This window comes from Penicillium canariense (genome assembly GCF_028826845.1).
Source record: "Penicillium canariense strain IBT 26290 chromosome Unknown utg000006l_segment0_segment0, whole genome shotgun sequence".
NCBI lineage: Eukaryota > Fungi > Ascomycota > Eurotiomycetes > Eurotiales > Aspergillaceae > Penicillium > Penicillium canariense.
Window position 1 is genome coordinate 1,703,537 of NW_026622733.1, and position 15,922 is coordinate 1,719,458.

Sequence of the window (15,922 nt, forward strand, 5' to 3'; positions counted from 1 at the left end):
TTTGCTCATCCTTCACTCATGGTGCTCGAGTAGGCAATCAGGGATGCCGTCCCGCTCCTTATTTTATTATATCCGATTGCAGCCGAGAGAACCCCCGAGTCGATCGAGAAGATTATGACAAACACGCGACGCGCCTAGTAGAATAGTTGGGCGATGGACGGACGAACCAATCAGAAGGGGTAGTACCGAAGGTGTGACAGACTGCCGTGTAGGCCTCCGAAATTGACTCCGAGTACCTTCTCTTTCTAAAAGACAGCGTGACCTTGCGACCAAGCGATCAGTGACGGTATACTGTACCACTCCTAAGGAATTTCGAATTGCAGGAATGTCACTCCGCCTGAACGATGTCCCAGGACAGCAGTATGACCATATATAGCGCCACACGTAGCTCTATAATCTTTAGGAAGCCAAAGGAGATTCTCTCCGCCCAGCTTCACCCATTCTGTACCGACAGATAGAGCGTAATCAGAATGCTTCTGCTCAATACGCTTGTCAGGTGGGTGGTATTTCACGGAGAGTCTAAGGAACCCGTGGTCTGTTTTCAGATATTGGCCATCCTCTGAGAACGCAAATACATGGACCGGGCTACTGTGCCCTCCAAGCATTCCCCGAGATGCGCCTGTGGTTGTGTCCCAGGAATTGCTGTTTCCTTTGAGCGTCTGCCGATGCGAGCCCGTCTCTGCATCCCAGAGCTGGACGGTGGAATCATCCGAAATCGACGCTAAAGTCTTGCTATCTGGTGAGAAGGCGACTGACTTCACCGAAATGCTGTGCCTGCTAACCATATGCCGGGCAGTGCGGTAAGCTGCAATCCCAGGTGTTGTCCGTGCACTTGTCCGTGGAACTTCGTTCACTGGAGTCCCAAGTGTATTCTTTGGAACCCACCCTGATATGAAGCGAATGTCTTCTCTTCCCCAGTCCTTGATAGAGGTCGGCGATCGGGTCATGTCATCTGGTGAGATAACTTCGCTCACATATTCATCGTAGTGCCCTTGAAGCGTGCGTTGGGTCGCGCCTGTTGCGGTGTCCCAGAGCCGGACCGTGTGGTCGGCTGAAGCCGATGCTAGCGTATTGCCATCTGGTGAGAAGGTGACTGCTGTAACCGAACCGCTATGCCCCTTGAGCGTCCTTTGAGGCATGCCTGTTGCTGTGACCCAAAGCCGGAGCGTGTGATCAGCCGAAGCCGACGCTAGCTTCTTGCCATCTGTCGAGAAGACGACTGCGTTAACCGAAGCGCTGTGCCCCTTAAGCGTCCTTTGGGACGTGCCCGTTGCCGTGTCCCAGAGTCGGACTGTGGTGTCATCTGAAGCCGATGCTAGGCTCTTCCGATCTGGTGATAAAGCGACTGAGTTGATAGGACTACTATGCCTTTCAAGCACCTGCTTAGGCATGCTAACTGCTGTGTCCCATAGTCGAACTGTGCAATCATCCGAGGCAGACGATAGCGTCTTACCGTCCGGTGAGAAGGCGACTGCGTTGATCCACTTGCCGTGACCTTCAAGCGTCTGCTGGGGCATCCCCGTTGCTGTGTCCCAGAGCCGGACAGTGTAGTCAGCTGAAGCTGACGCTAGGATCTTGCCATCCGGTGAGAAGGCAACTGCGCTGACCCAATTGCTGTGCCCTTGAAGCGTGCGTTGGGGCGCACCTGTTGCTGTGTCCCAGAGCCGGATCGTATGGTCACCTGAAACAGAGGCTATTGTCTTTCCATCTGGTGAGAAGGCGACTGCGCTGACCCAATTGCCATGCCCCGAAAGCGTTTTGGGTGCGCCCGTTGCAATGTCCCAGAGCCGGATCGTGTGGTCACCTGAAGCAGACGCTAGTGTCTTGCCATCTGGTGAGAAAGCGACAGTGCTGACCGGACGACTGTGCCCTTCAAGCGTCTGCTGGGGTGCACCCGTTGCTATATCCCAGAGCCGTATAGTGCAGTCACCTGAAGCCGACGCTAGCATCTTGCCATCTGGTGAGAATGCGACTGCCCGGACTGAACCGCTATGGCCCCTAAGAACCATATAAGACCCGCCCGTCGCTGTGTCCCAGAGCCGGACAGTGTAGTCAGATGAAGCTGACACTAGTATCTTGCCATTTGGAGAGAAGGCTACTGCCCTAACTGAATCATAGTGTCCTTCAAACGTCCGCTGGAGCGAACCCGTCATTGTGCCCCATAGTCGGATGGTGTGGTCAGCTGAAGCCGACGCTAGAGTCTTTCCATTTGGTGAGAAGACGACATCATTGACCCAATTGCTGTGTCCTTCAAGCGTCTGTTGAGGTGCGCCTGTTGCTGTGACCCAGAGCTTGACGGTGCAGTCGCGTGAAGCCGACGCAAGCGTCTTCCCATCCGGTGAGAAGGCGACTGTTTTAACCCCATCGCTGTGTCCCTCAAGCGTCTGTTGGTGCGCACTCCAACCCTCTCTAACACCTGCTATCATATTGATAAATGATAGCCTTTCTTTCCACTGCATGTTTCTGACCTTACTCATCGTCGGACTGAACGCGAGCGCGGAGCCATATACCTGCAACGGAGCCCTTTCTATGATCGATCTGTGACTCAGGACAAATTTCTCGGCATCCTTCAGGAACTCAAGAAGCGGTGTGCTTGCACCCAGTTGTAGCTGGCAAAATTTAGAGAGTGGATGATGCATTCACACCGTCGTAGACATACCTGGGTGACATGTACAAGCTTCTTTATCGCCTGTACTCCATCTGAGAGTTTTCCGAGGAGAGCCAGGCTCTCGAGCCAGCGGAGGAAATTCTCATTCAAAAATTGTAGCACCGGTCCATGGTCCATTAACAATCTTTTAGTCTCCGGGCTCTCACCATTCAGAAAACAGAGGTGATCGGCCCAGAAGACGGACGAATACCGTACTGGAGCTAACGGATCTGGCTCGGGTGGTCTCACATACTCTGGTTTGAAGCTGAAGCTGAGGTTGTACATGTTTTGTTTTAGCACTGAGGACATCGCATTAATCGAGCGCCTGCTGATGTCCGCATGCCCTTGAGCAACCCCCGCCTGCTGAAGCCTAGACTGGTAGTTTTCGTATAGATAATCCTTGGCTGATTGGTGCAGCAACCGGACCATACTCTCACGAAGGATCACGAATGAGCTGCAGAGGCTGACGAGTTCATGAACGTCCTTATATTGTTCACTGGGAAGGTTCGCTAGCGGGACAAGCTCTTCAAGCGTAATCGGGCGGTAAACGATGGTGACAGTGCGAAGAATCTGCTTACAGAACAGGCTGGTCTCATCCCCGTGCTGTTCGATAATATGCATCATTCTGTCGTAGAGGGCTGGTAGTCCAAGCGGGAACTTGTCGATCTCGGCCATGACCTCCATGCGGGGGACTTCGTTCAGACGCTGGCATATCAAAGCGACCCAGAGAAATGTCGACTCTGCCTTCTTCTCTAGCTTTGTCTGGACTTTTTGTTGAAGTTCTTTATCATATTGCCCTTCTTCTGCGAGGCGTTTGACTTTCTGCTCAATGAATTGAGCAACCGCACGAGATATGTGCTCGTCTTTCAATTCCAGGTCGAGTATCTGTCGGTACTGGGAGGGTCGCAGGGTCCGACCTAGTATTAACGAAAAGCGGCTAGACACGAGCCACTTTGCTTTGGACCCAGGCTTACCGGCAACCTGGGTCATCCACCTGACAAGCTGGTCCGAATCCTTATCACATTCGTCTAACCCATCAACCAAAAGATAGACCCTATCAAACGGAGCCCCTCCCAATATATTTTCAAGCATCATCTTCAGAGTTGAAAACAGGTTCGGATTCTGGCTATCCAACATCACCTTCCGCTTTTCCTTGGATTTCAAGCGGTATTCCTCAGGTATGTGTTTGCTTAAGACAAGGTTCTTGCATAAAAGCATCCAAACTAGACCTCGTAAGACAGAAATTCCGTTGTTGAGGCGTTGATCTGTGTTCTGACAGAAGAAGAAGGCGAGTGCGCAGTTCTCAGTCCGTAGTCGATCTTTTAGGTGACGAACGAGACCTATCATCAGCATTGTCTTGCCCTTGCCCGGACCACCTCTGACCCATAGCAGTCTATTGTTTTCACATTCTTGCCAAGCTTTGAGCTCTTCGTTATCCAGGATCCAGTCAAAGCATTTCGGTAGTAAGCTGCCCTTGTCTTCTTCTATTCGGGTCATATCGGTGTTGGGGTCACTTTCGCACAGGTCTTCCAAAAAGTCTCTCCATAGGTGGTCTACTGATTTGTTAGAGGAATATAGATCTAACCTCACACTCGAGATGGACTGTCACGTACGTTCGAGGTCACTTGAAGTTATATCTTTGTTGTGATACTCTACCGATACGGATTAATCGAGATACTGTAAGCTACCAAATACGAAGATCACTTCTTACCAATATACAAATTCCCCCCACTGAGAAAGGCGCGGAACTCTGAATACCTTGCCCAGAAAATCGTTGGCTGACCAGCTCGCTGCGGCGGGGGGTGAACGTTGGCCGGGTGAGCCTGTCGTCGCGTCGTCCATACGCTGCTCGGGAGAGACATACGAGAGCAGCTCCTTGGCGGATGCGGCGGCGGCGGCGGCAGCGTAGTGCTGCCAGCTGTCATTCTTGTGAGAGTCTGCATAGTCGGAAATGCCGCGAATGACAATGCAGGGGAACTCGGTCGCGATCCCTGCCGCCTCCATCTCGAAACAAAGTATGTCGCCTACATTACCAGAGGCCGCTTTTCTCTTTGTCGCACTCCTCATGACTCGGTCTCCGGAAGCGATCAGTCCGTAGTGTACCACAGGGCCCGGAAACTCTCGAGACGGCCTGCTGATGATCTTCGTCCTGTCACAGTTCTCACACGCGGAGCGGCTCTCGACGTGGGGGTAGTCTGTATCAAAGAGTACGTCGTGCCCCGTGGCCGGGCGTTGGTAGACGGAAAGCCGAGGTCCCCTCTGTAGCATCTGAGACAAGTGTTCTTCCACTTTGTTTTCCGCCATCAAATGCTCGGACCGCATCAGCTCGACAGCACCCCTCAACATTGTTGGCGGAGGCCATAGGAATCCCTTGAGCTGGAAGTTGACCTCCGTATCCTTCCCCAGGTCAAGTTGGACTACCCCACCATATTGGCCTTCGGGCATGCTGATCACCACATCGCCCAGGCGAATATCGTGTTTGTCACTGGGCACACCTCCTCCGATGCCGACGAGAAATCGCCACTTGATGGAAGGGAAAGTGCGGACCATGTTCGTGGCGACGACGGCGGCGGCGCCCTTTCCCTGGTTGCCCGGAAGACACGCAAGGACGATGTTGTGGCCGCTCAGCTCGCCGAGGACGTATATATTCGAGTCACCTTGTCTTGGCGGCAGGCGGTAATGTTCGTGATCTAACATGTAGCGGACGGCGCTCATCTCGAAGCCGATGGCGCAGATGACGGCGACGGTGTAATCTTCGTACCTCCCCGGGGCACCAGGCGGGTTCTGCATTATGGCGCCGCAAAGCAGGGTGGTGCAAAGACTGCGGAAGACCGTGTCAAATTTCACAGCGATATTGCCAGTCTGAGTTCGTTCAACCGCACTCCAAGGCGCTTAGGTCGTTACGAGGTTAGAAGAGGAAGTGTGATGAGACTACCTCGTATTCAGCCTCAGGCATTGAGCGAGCAAAGACCAGCCCGGGTTTCGTTTTCTAGTTCGTCCTCGCGCGATAACCCGCTGTCTGATTGGTTGGCCCTCAGTGGCTGATGGTCATCCGCACACTACAACCACTTGATTAGTTGGCGGTTGTAGGGATTGTAACAGCCGGGCGCCTGCTAAAAAGGCGGAATTTCCGATATGGGTGTTCGGCTGCCCGAGGAAAGCTCCCATATCAGTGCTGATAAAGATGAGTTGATATATCATGATCAAAGCCTGTGTGATAATGTGCAAGAATTGCAACGCTGAGCTCCTCTTCCATACAGCTCCATGAGATCGCCGTATGGCTGTGCAGAAATCAAGGGGCTGTGTTCAAGGGCCAGGAACTCGGATCATATCATGGTCGAAGATGTAAGCGTCGATCGCCCGTCCTGCGGCATTCTCACACCACTAGTCACACCGCTAATCGCGCACTTGGCTTCCCCCTCAGCTGAACTACTTTAGATGATAGTATTATTATTGGCTTGCACCGATCCACCTGATACCTGGACTCTTGGCATATGCACTCAGACACCACGCAATACAGAGGTTCGACAGATTCACAGAGGGCGATTTCCGTATGCAAACACGATGTAGGACATATGGATTCGAAATCTGCCGTATTGATTTGACAAGACTACTCACTTGAACCCTGTTGTCGTAACAAGCTCAAAACGTATGGCCTAGTATGCATTCATGACGAATAAAATCAAGCGGAATCTAAATTAGGACGAGAAGATTGATTAAGAAACAAAATAGAGGGGGAGAGCTGTTGAGAGCAACCCCATGGCTCGTGTCTGTACTGCCGATAATCGGCTGTTACACATTATATAACTACTGTATTTCTGTTCCATCATACAAGAAAAGTAGTAGAGTCCTCGAGCTGGACGAAGCTGTTACGAGCCAAGGCGAGAGAGGAGGAATGGCAAAACCATCCCGGTCCTTGAATACTGATATTCGTGCCATTTAACCTCTAAGTATCTAAGCATCTATATTCCACAGGCTTTCAACCCTATTACCACTCATAAAATCATGTTTCCGGATTTTGACTGTCCTATTTTCCACTTACAAGGTCTTCTTGATCTAAAAGCTCCACTGATCGAGCCAGTTTGTCATCAACGCCGGAGAGATTGGACCCAAGGATCGCATCGTTCCGCTGGCCTCTTTCGCTTTCTGAACATCCAAAGCAACGGACATTTTACTGTTTTTCTCGTCAACCAGACCACGATAGAAAGAAAGCAACTTCAGTGCCGGCTTCTCGGCTACGTCTGTGCTCGTCGGGTTTTCGATGCTCTCGAGCTCTGCCAGCCACGAAGTAAATTCAACGGATTCTACCTCGTACTTTGATTGGATGGCAGGTATGAGCGTCGACCACGGCGCGGTCACAGAGTTTGTAAGATGGAACACTGCGGTGGGTAGCTCGGACCGATCTCCATGGCGGGTATGAACAATCTCGACCATGATCTTTGAGAGAATGTCCTAAGATAGATTTGTTAATACGGAGGACTCTCGATTGTTCAAGGTTCAGAAACATACCACAGGCACCCAGTCAACAGAAATGGATCCCAGACGGTTTGGAATCTTTCCTATGGCCTTTGATGTGGCGATAATTGTCGGAAGCCATTCATGCGGGTTCCACTGTCCGCTTAAGGTCGTTGGGCCTGCGATCTGCCCAACACGATATATAGTAGTAGGGACATGTGACCTTCGGGAAGCTTCCAAGCAAATGCGCTCTGCAGTGTGCTTGGATTCACCGTACCCCTGAGGGAGGACCACGGCGCTGTCTTCCATTGGCACTTCCGGAACTAATGATCCCATCTCTGGGGTCCATGCACCCACTGTGCTGACAGACGATACAAAGTGAATATGGGCGTAATGTTTGCTCTTCAAACTGAAGTCCACAAAGTGGCGAATGCCTCTGATATGGGTGTCTTCGAATGATTCAATCGAATGATTGAAGTCAACCTTCCATGCATTGTGAATGATCGTGTCAACGGAATCGAGCAGTTCCTGGAATTTGCTCTCATCAAGGCCAAATCGAGGCTCTCCAAACGAGGCTTGAAGAAATTCGACCTTGTCTACCCAGCGACTAGCATCGAAATGGAGCCCTTTTTCCTCGAGACCCTTCATCTGTCGACCCTCGGCATCAGACCGATTCAGGCAATAGATTTTGGTGACGGATGGTGTGTTAAGGAGATCGTGCAGGAGGTATGTGCCAAGCGAGCCAGTTGAACCTGTCAAAATCACCGTTGATGGGGACGATAACTCCTTTTGGGATGTGTTGTTTCGAGGAGGAAGATCAGCAGTATACTTTTCCACCAGTCGTCGAACCTTCTCATCTCTAGAAATGCCAGCCTGAGCTTTGCCTTCAATAATACCAAATATGAACTCAGCTAGACGCTTCACTGTGGGGTTGGCATAAATTGTCTGAGGAGTAATGACGCCGGCCTTAACTTCAGGTCGACGCTGCTGTACACCCTTTTGCAATATTCTTGCAACTTGAATGGTCATCAGAGAGTCAAGACCAGTGCTATAAAGGTCCTGCTCGATGGGGACATCAGGCTTCTCCAAAGCGCGCGCGATGGTTTGCCGAGTATATTCGGTTATACCCGCCTGATCCAAAGTTTCCGGTAGAACATGATTCAAATCCTCTTCGAGGCCCGCTTCGTAAATCTCGTTGATCTCCTTCTCATAGTCTCGAAGCACCGCACGCCGCTGTACGGAGCCTTTGGGAGTCCGCTTGAACGGTTTGGTCTTCTTGGCAAGGCCAATCTTGCTCTTCATCACTCGGCCATGAGCCGCGATTGTCTGGTTCGCAGCCTGTACGGTCGGCCAAATCGCCTCAATGAAAAGCTTTGAGTCCATGTCTGGGGCATTGGGATTTGGCTCTACCAGCAGAGCAGCTTGGAATCGTGACTGTCCAACGACTATCGCACCAGATAGGAGTGGGTGTCCCTCGATAATCGTTTCCATCGTAACCGGGTTAAATTTCTCACCATTGCTCAGAACAATCACATCATCTTGGCGGCCATAGTACTTCCACAAATTGGGGTTTCTGGGGTGTTGAGTGTAAAGGTCATTGGTCCGATATAGGTCAATATCGGGGAACGTGTGGAAAATGCCCTGAATCTCTCGTGAGTTGCTTAGACGTGGCAAGGTCATTTCGTAAAGTCCGTCGCCGGTATCTTGCATACGAATGCCATAGGCAGTGTTCCACTCGAAGTAGGCCCAGTCAGCCTCATCCTCCGGTACCAAGGCTGGTATCCAGCCAATCTCGCTGGTTCCAATGATAGATATCAACTGGGTGTGTTTGCGCAGACGGTCGCCCGTGTCAGGGGCTAAGGGCGCTCCTCCAAAGGAAACAAATTGCAGAGATTTGAGGCTCGCGAGGGCCTTTTCGGAGTGGCTCATGTCTTCCAGAATTGAAGGTGGAAAGACAGCTCCCTTTGGATGAGTTTCATTTATCAAGTCAACCAGATGCTCCACGGACAATGGCTTATCAGGCCCAATCAGAATGGGCACGCCGTGGAAAATTGCCAGGAAAAAGGATATTAGTCCCATTAGGTGAAAAAACGGTGTGGTAGCAAGGACCAAGTCGTTGTTGGTTAATTGGAAAAACAAGCTTGGCTGACGACCTGTGGGCCAGGACAGCAAGGGAATAGCATCAAACGCCCCAAAGAACCCATTCGTAAGAGACACGGGCTTGGGCAAGCCTGTAGTTTGAAAATGTCAGTCAAATGAGTACAATGTGAGGAGGACATGACCCTACCAGTTGTTCCTGAACTGTGAATCAAGCAGGCTATTTCATTCTCGGCATCAGAATAGGACTTCGCCACAGAATACGGACGTAGCCCGCGCTCATCACCAAGAGTCGCTTTCACGGTTGGGATCTGGAATATAGCCACATTCGGGCAAAGTCCTTGGATCTCCAAGATTTGGGAATGGCGTTCTTCACTAAAGAAAACTTTGGTACTGTTTGTTGCTTTCAACAGATGCACATGGGCTTCATCGGAGTTTCTGGTAGAGGTGAAGAAAGCCTATCAATTTCCATGTCATTTAGCCAGCTGTAGAGAAAAGAATCCCTCGGGTTTAACGTACCTGGTAGCCGGTCTTCTGGCATGCCAGAAGGAAAAAGAAATAGCGCACATCATTGGCGCCCATGTATGTCAATGTCTCACGGGAATTTCCCTTTCCAATGGTGTCCTCAATCCACCAAGATAGGGAATTCACAGCCCGAGCCAAGTCTCGCACAGACAACCTCTGAAACCCATCGCATACCTCTGATCCCCTTGGAATCACAGCGAATAATTTCTCAGGCTCATGAGCAGCCACATAGTCCACAGTCTTGGTAAGTAGTCTTTTCCCCTGTGCTTCCATGTCGTCTATAATGATACATATAAGTGCTGTAAAGCATGCATGCACGTACGAAAGATATAAAGCCGGGGCCCTGCGATGGTCAGACCTAGAGGGGCTGCCCAAATCTTATAGCCCTGAAAGGCTGACTTATAATTCAGAGGCGATGTTCTGAACCAGGATCTACCCTCAATGTTACGGGTGTGGCTGTCCTGACTCGTGGGATTTGCCGATCTTTCCCCAGGGAGACGCATCGTATACTCCACTTATTCGATATTCACCCTTAGCGACATGCTTATGCTCGGTTTTGGTGTCATAAGGATCGTGCACCCCCTCCATAAACTCGGCAACTCACTGCCGACTCTTGCATGAAGAGGATGGGGCAGGGAACTGCAAAGCTTGTCTCCGCCAAAGTATGTACCACAGAACCCAGATTTTATTATGTGTACCTAGCGTTCTCGTGTTTACACTCGGCATGCCCTGCCGATGACTGGTCCCATATCATTCTCTCCCAGCTTTCATTGAATTTCCTCATATATTGTACTAGATATGAATGACCTGCCGGCAACTATCTCATTTTTGATCCCTGCGTACCATTTTCTGGCGGACCTGGCGGGATTTGGCGGGATCTGGCTCTGTTCCCGCTCAAAGCTTGCGTCTGCAGCAATGGTTTTGGGGTACCGAAACGCCGATCTTGCTCCGGGTTTCCATCCCAGTCATATTGACATCGATGCGGGATTTAATAGTGGTTTTGTGCTCGAATCTCGGTGCTTCGTGTCCTTGCATATCTGTATAATTGGTTGCATTACGTATGCGAACTCGAGTTTAGCCTACAACCCTGGGTGTGGGGCAACTGGACATACAAAAGCAGTTCCAGTTCCATGGAAACCCGGCAAGGTCGCCTAAGGCTACTATTCTGAATTTCCTTCCTGTAAATACACTGATAGGAGAATTCCATTAGGCTGTAGTCCTGTTCATTCAAATGTCCTTTTAGGGTGCATTGTCAACATTACGAAATAATTCTTCGGCATGCAATGCAAACATAGATCAGAGGTAAGCTGAAAACATAGGCCCGTTTTTTTGTATTCAAAATGTTCGGAGAAAACGTCTCGGTTCCCTCTTGTGAAACATCAGAATGGCAGTTGATTCTTGGGATTCTTATTGGTTATGCCTGGATGGTGATGCAGCTGATCTAAACATCTGTGACGTAGTCCCTTGCATATACTTGGCGAGATATATGGGCAGCGATAGGAAACATATTCATGGCCTAAGCGAAGTGAAATAGTTTGGAAGGCTAGCAGTGTTCCCAGCGCCCTCAAACCTCTACTTTTTTCTCATAATGACATCCAAAGAAATTCCCCAAAATAAGCACACTAGGTTTGTTCTGAATGCTCCTCCTCCCGCGGCGATTTCGCTACTGTGACGCATCCCACGTGACTATCGCCGGACAACATCCGCGAGTCTGGAAGGAGAGTTGCACGAATATCCACCCGCTGAGTCACTAGAAGTCGGACTTCTTTCGGCAAAGGCCAACCTGCGGCCCTTTACACAGCTCCATCTTGCCCAATTGAAATCCAATGAAGCTCACCTGGTATCTTGCGGCCGCGACCGCCGTCGCTGTCACGAACGCTTCTCCGCACCCCGCATTTGCGCAGCAGCACCCGCTCGGGGGCTTGCAATCAGTCACTCAGGGCAGTAGCGATGTCCTTGAGCAATCAGGGCTGGACAAAGTGATCAGCCGCGATCCATTGCTGTCTTTCCACCGGGATCTGGTCAATATCGAGTCCATCTCCGGCAACGAACACGACGTGGGCGTCTTCGTTGCGGAGTTTCTCGAGGCCAAGAACTTCACGGTGACCAAGCAGGAAGTCGCACCCGTGAAAAGGAAGGATGGTGACGATAAGGAGACGCCGAAGACCCGCTACAATATCTACGCCTACCCATCGTCTCTCCAAGAATCGCCCTCAATCCTTATCACAAGCCATATTGACACCGTCCCGCCGTTCATCCCGTACTCGGCGCGCGAGCCGGAATCCCAGAACCTGCGATCCGACTCGAAAAACCTTGTTCTTGCTGGCCGCGGCTCCGTAGATGCAAAGGGCAGCGTCGCAGCGCAGGTGTTCGCCGTGCTGGAGACGCTCGACGAGAACCCCGATGCAAAGCTCGGCCTCCTCTTCGTGGTCGGCGAGGAGATTGGTGGAGACGGCATGAAGACATTCTCCGAATCGGAGCTCAATGCTAACAGCGCCTACCACACTGTGATCTTTGGCGAGCCTACGGAGGCTAAGCTTGTCTCCGGGCACAAGGGCATGCTTGGCTTCGAGGTCCTAGCCCACGGCAAAGCTGCGCATTCCGGATACCCGTGGCTTGGAAAGAGCGCCATCTCTGGCATCCTACCGGCGCTGACCCGTGTGGATCAGCTGGGTAGCATCCCCGTCAGCGAGGGTGGACTGCCCTCGTCGCCCAAGTACGGACCGACCACCCTGAACATCGGTACCATCCGTGCAGGTGTTGCGACTAATGTCGTCCCTGCTTCTGCACGCGCTGATGTCGCTGTGCGTCTGGCGGCTGGTACGCCGGATGAAGCGCGGGAGATTATCCGTCGTGCCGTGCAGGATGCTACCCGTGACGTCGATGCGGAAGTCGAGGTTGACTTCTCTACTCATAACGAGTCCTACTCGCCTCAGGACTTGGACACGGATGTTGATGGGTTTGATGTTATTCCGGTCAACTACGGTACTGATGTGCCTAACTTGAAGGTTCGCTCTGGCGTGAAGCGCTACCTGTATGGACCGGGAAGCATCTTCGTTGCGCATGGTGATAACGAGGCTCTTACTGTGCGTGATGTCAAGGATGCGGTCCAGGGCTTCAAGAAGCTGATTGACGCTGGTCTGCAACGGGAACAGAATGGCCAAACCGCGGCATAGATAATGAGTTGGACTCCGATACAACAAGTCGAACCTTCTCGGGTCCGCTAGATCATTGGCTATAGAAATGATCAAGAAAACTGAGCTATTCGTCTTAGCTCGGCTCAAAGAGCCTCGGATAGATAGAAAAGATACGGAGAATAATACATTTAAGTACATATGCAGCAAGCCTTCAACGCAATGCTGGTAGAGAATTACAATAACCGAACACCAACATCCAATTAAAATCAACAGAACGCCTAAGTATTACTCTGCAGCCTCTGCAGGCTCCGCAGCCTTGACAGGCTTCGGTTTCCGCTGCCATCCAGTCTTCAAATCGCCAGTCGGCTTAAACCGGGGCAGCGGGTGGGCCTCGGTGTTAAATATGTGGTCCTCGAGAGAGATGAAATCGCGATCCGAGAACAACAAGTAGAAGTACTTGAGAGTCTCAGCCATCCAGAAGCTCTCCATGTTATCACGCGTCGTCGGCGGGATGGTATTTGCGTTGGACAGCGAAGTGAAGCCCTTGATACGTCTCGTCGTGGCCTCACCGTCTGCAAGTTCGGATTCTTCCTTCTCGACCACAGCGGTGTGCTTGATGAAGGCTTTGAACATTTCCCAGCCCCACTCACGGTAGATCTCGTCACCGGTGACGCGGTACATGTAAAACAGGGACTCGATTGTTTCGGGGCGTTGCAAGTTGTGGCGGTCCATGTTGTGAATTTCAATGTCCTTGCGCCACGGCTCAGAGCCATCGGCCTGAGGGGATAGTGGCTGGGAAATAGAGTGAAGCTCATGTGGTGATGCGGCTTCAGAGGGTGATTTGGGATCCGGGTACTTGTCTTCCATCATCACTGGCGGCGAGTCGAGAATGAAGTGAGAAATCTCAGGCGCAAGGCCTGTCGCCGTTGCCAGGTATGTTGCCCAGCAGGTCTTCATCAGCTCGCGGGAGATGAAGATCTCCTCTTCGCGCTGCTGAGACCAGTCCGCGGATTTCCTGGCCTCGGCAAGGGGCCGGCCACTGGTGGCGCCGAGCGCATAGGTTCCAGGGAGGAAACACACCAGGTGGTCCATTTTAGGGGTCAGGTTTTCATCCAAGCCATTAGGGCGCTCACCCAGAACCATCAGCTGTGCATTTTTGGAAAAGGCAAGCAGATGCTTGCGAATTCCGAGCAGGGACTCATCCCACAGTTCTTTGTAGACGGGCTCCTGCTCGGCGGTTTGCAGGTACTGCTTAATCAGATACTCTGCCAATGGGAAAAGTTAGCTTCATGCCCGCTGCGAACAAGGCTATATGTGGGAACGGACCGTAGTATGAATCACCCCGGCTACCGAGACGGATATTCTGGCCCTTGAAGTTACCCGATTTGGGATGAATGTAGATGGGGACAAGGCCATCTTGGGGCTTTTGCTCATCCACGACCTCCATCACCTTCTCCACGGCCTTCCAGTACTCGGCCTCTCCAGTCAGCTTCGCCAAATACTTGAACTCAAGCTGGACTGACGTTGCTTCGGCAGTAGATGACGCACCACCATCGCCATGCGATGGGAGACCCTCGGACTTGTTCAGGTTTACACTCGCATAGGGAATGCCAGAGGGGGACTCGAATGCTCCGAGCAAGCGGTCCCCAAGGTCGGTCGCCTTCTCAATGTACAAGTCCTCACCCACGGCACCGACATCATCGTCTGCAATGGGGGCGAGGTTGGGGTATTGCGTCGACAGATAGTGTGCCGAGAGCAAGCCTCCCAACATGCGAATGGTGGTCTCGAATGTGCTCACATCGTGGTCTTGGTTGTATTTCAATGAGGTGGCAATCCACTCACGAGCATGGCGGACTTGGGTGGTAAGGTTCATGATCATCATGGTGTCCAGCGCGTCAACGATGATCCAACCCATGCCACCATCGATCATGTTTTTGCTTTGGCCCGAGACCGGGTGGTACTCGTCGGAACCTGTGACGACCCAATGTCAGCCCTAGGAAGATAGACCTTGAGGTCTGCGGTATCTCCTTACCCCATGCATCCCTCTCATATCCTTCCCAACTAACAATAAACGCTTCCCGGACTTTCTCCCGACGTGCGTTCCAATCCACGCGCTCTTTCGACGGACTTTCATCGTCGAGGGTCTGTGCCCATTTCCAGAGCTCTGCCCCCTTGTCCGACGAATCCGAGCCCGGCCATAGCGGCATCGATGATTTATAGTACCACAGGAACGTCAACACGCACACACCTAGTACAAGCAAGGGCCTCCATCGTCTCCGCGGCGCTGTGCGTTTCGGAGTGAAATATGGCTTGTCTTTGTACATGGGAAGAGTGCGGTCGTTGTTATCGAAAAAGCCACCCACTTTACCGGAGAGACCTGCTTGGCCTGTTGAGACGCCGAGTCCTGCAAGGCCCTGGTTGGAGCGAGAGCGGTTGTCCTGGAACGGGCTTGCGGCGAAGGGACGTCCCTGGTATGACATAGTTAAACGGGTTAACCCTCCTCGTGCCGCGCCAAATATGTGTCGGTCCTGCGACTACCTAGGATGCGATCATGGGCGGAGGAGCGATGGCGCGTCGATTTCGTGCGAACGTGGTCTCCGAAGCTCGATGGCGGCGAATGCGCGGTGCGGCTATATCTCGACGAAGCTGGCCTGGAAGTATGACGAAGTCAGCAGGAGGCTTGCATTAATTGAGCAATCATCAGAAACAATGTACCGGATCGCAGAAGCCAGCAGGTTCCTTGAACACGGGCTGGTAAGCAGGAGTTTGGTTGGGTCTCAAGCTACCGGCCAATGCGAAATATGCCAGCGTGTGCTTTTAAGTCGACAATTTCTCCGATGTGGCACCCTGGCAGCTTGTTGTCCCGGTGCCAAGGGAGAAAGTATGCGTAATCCCAGACTGTTGGTCTAGAGGAGATCCTTTTGCGGTGTTTGATGCAAGGCTGAATTCGTCGTCAGGGATGGAGAAGACAGCTGTTGGGGGAGGTGGAGTAAATATGTAGCTGGGCGGGCCGGGGCCGAAGCACCTACCATCATCGCATGTTGCGCTTAGTGGCGAGGTG

General features: G+C 51.9%; 4 protein-coding genes across 4 annotated transcripts; 1 reads left to right on the plus strand and 3 right to left on the minus strand.

Annotated features, from left to right (window-relative positions):
• Positions 1–302: 302 nt before the first annotated feature.
• On the minus strand, positions 303–5,437 carry N7482_008605 (Pfs NACHT and WD domain protein; the record flags this gene model as incomplete). Its single annotated transcript, XM_056690729.1, has 6 exons — positions 303–2,609; positions 2,660–3,564; positions 3,622–4,200; positions 4,261–4,299; positions 4,359–4,378; positions 4,431–5,437. The coding sequence occupies 6 exons, from the start codon at positions 5,435–5,437 to the stop codon at positions 303–305; spliced, it is 4,857 nt and encodes a 1,618-aa protein (XP_056540494.1).
• Positions 5,438–6,703: 1,266 nt separating this feature from the next.
• On the minus strand, positions 6,704–9,997 carry N7482_008606 (putative NRPS-like enzyme; the record flags this gene model as incomplete). Its single annotated transcript, XM_056690730.1, has 4 exons — positions 6,704–7,099; positions 7,157–9,333; positions 9,390–9,657; positions 9,719–9,997. The coding sequence occupies 4 exons, from the start codon at positions 9,995–9,997 to the stop codon at positions 6,704–6,706; spliced, it is 3,120 nt and encodes a 1,039-aa protein (XP_056540495.1).
• Positions 9,998–11,550: 1,553 nt separating this feature from the next.
• On the plus strand, positions 11,551–12,900 carry N7482_008607 (M20 family metallopeptidase; the record flags this gene model as incomplete). Its single annotated transcript, XM_056690731.1, has 1 exon — positions 11,551–12,900. One exon carries the CDS (start codon positions 11,551–11,553, stop codon positions 12,898–12,900), a length of 1,350 nt encoding a protein of 449 aa, XP_056540496.1.
• Positions 12,901–13,146: 246 nt separating this feature from the next.
• On the minus strand, positions 13,147–15,341 carry N7482_008608 (glycoside hydrolase family 47 protein; the record flags this gene model as incomplete). Its single annotated transcript, XM_056690732.1, has 3 exons — positions 13,147–14,126; positions 14,188–14,832; positions 14,894–15,341. The coding sequence occupies 3 exons, from the start codon at positions 15,339–15,341 to the stop codon at positions 13,147–13,149; spliced, it is 2,073 nt and encodes a 690-aa protein (XP_056540497.1).
• Positions 15,342–15,922: the final 581 nt, after the last annotated feature.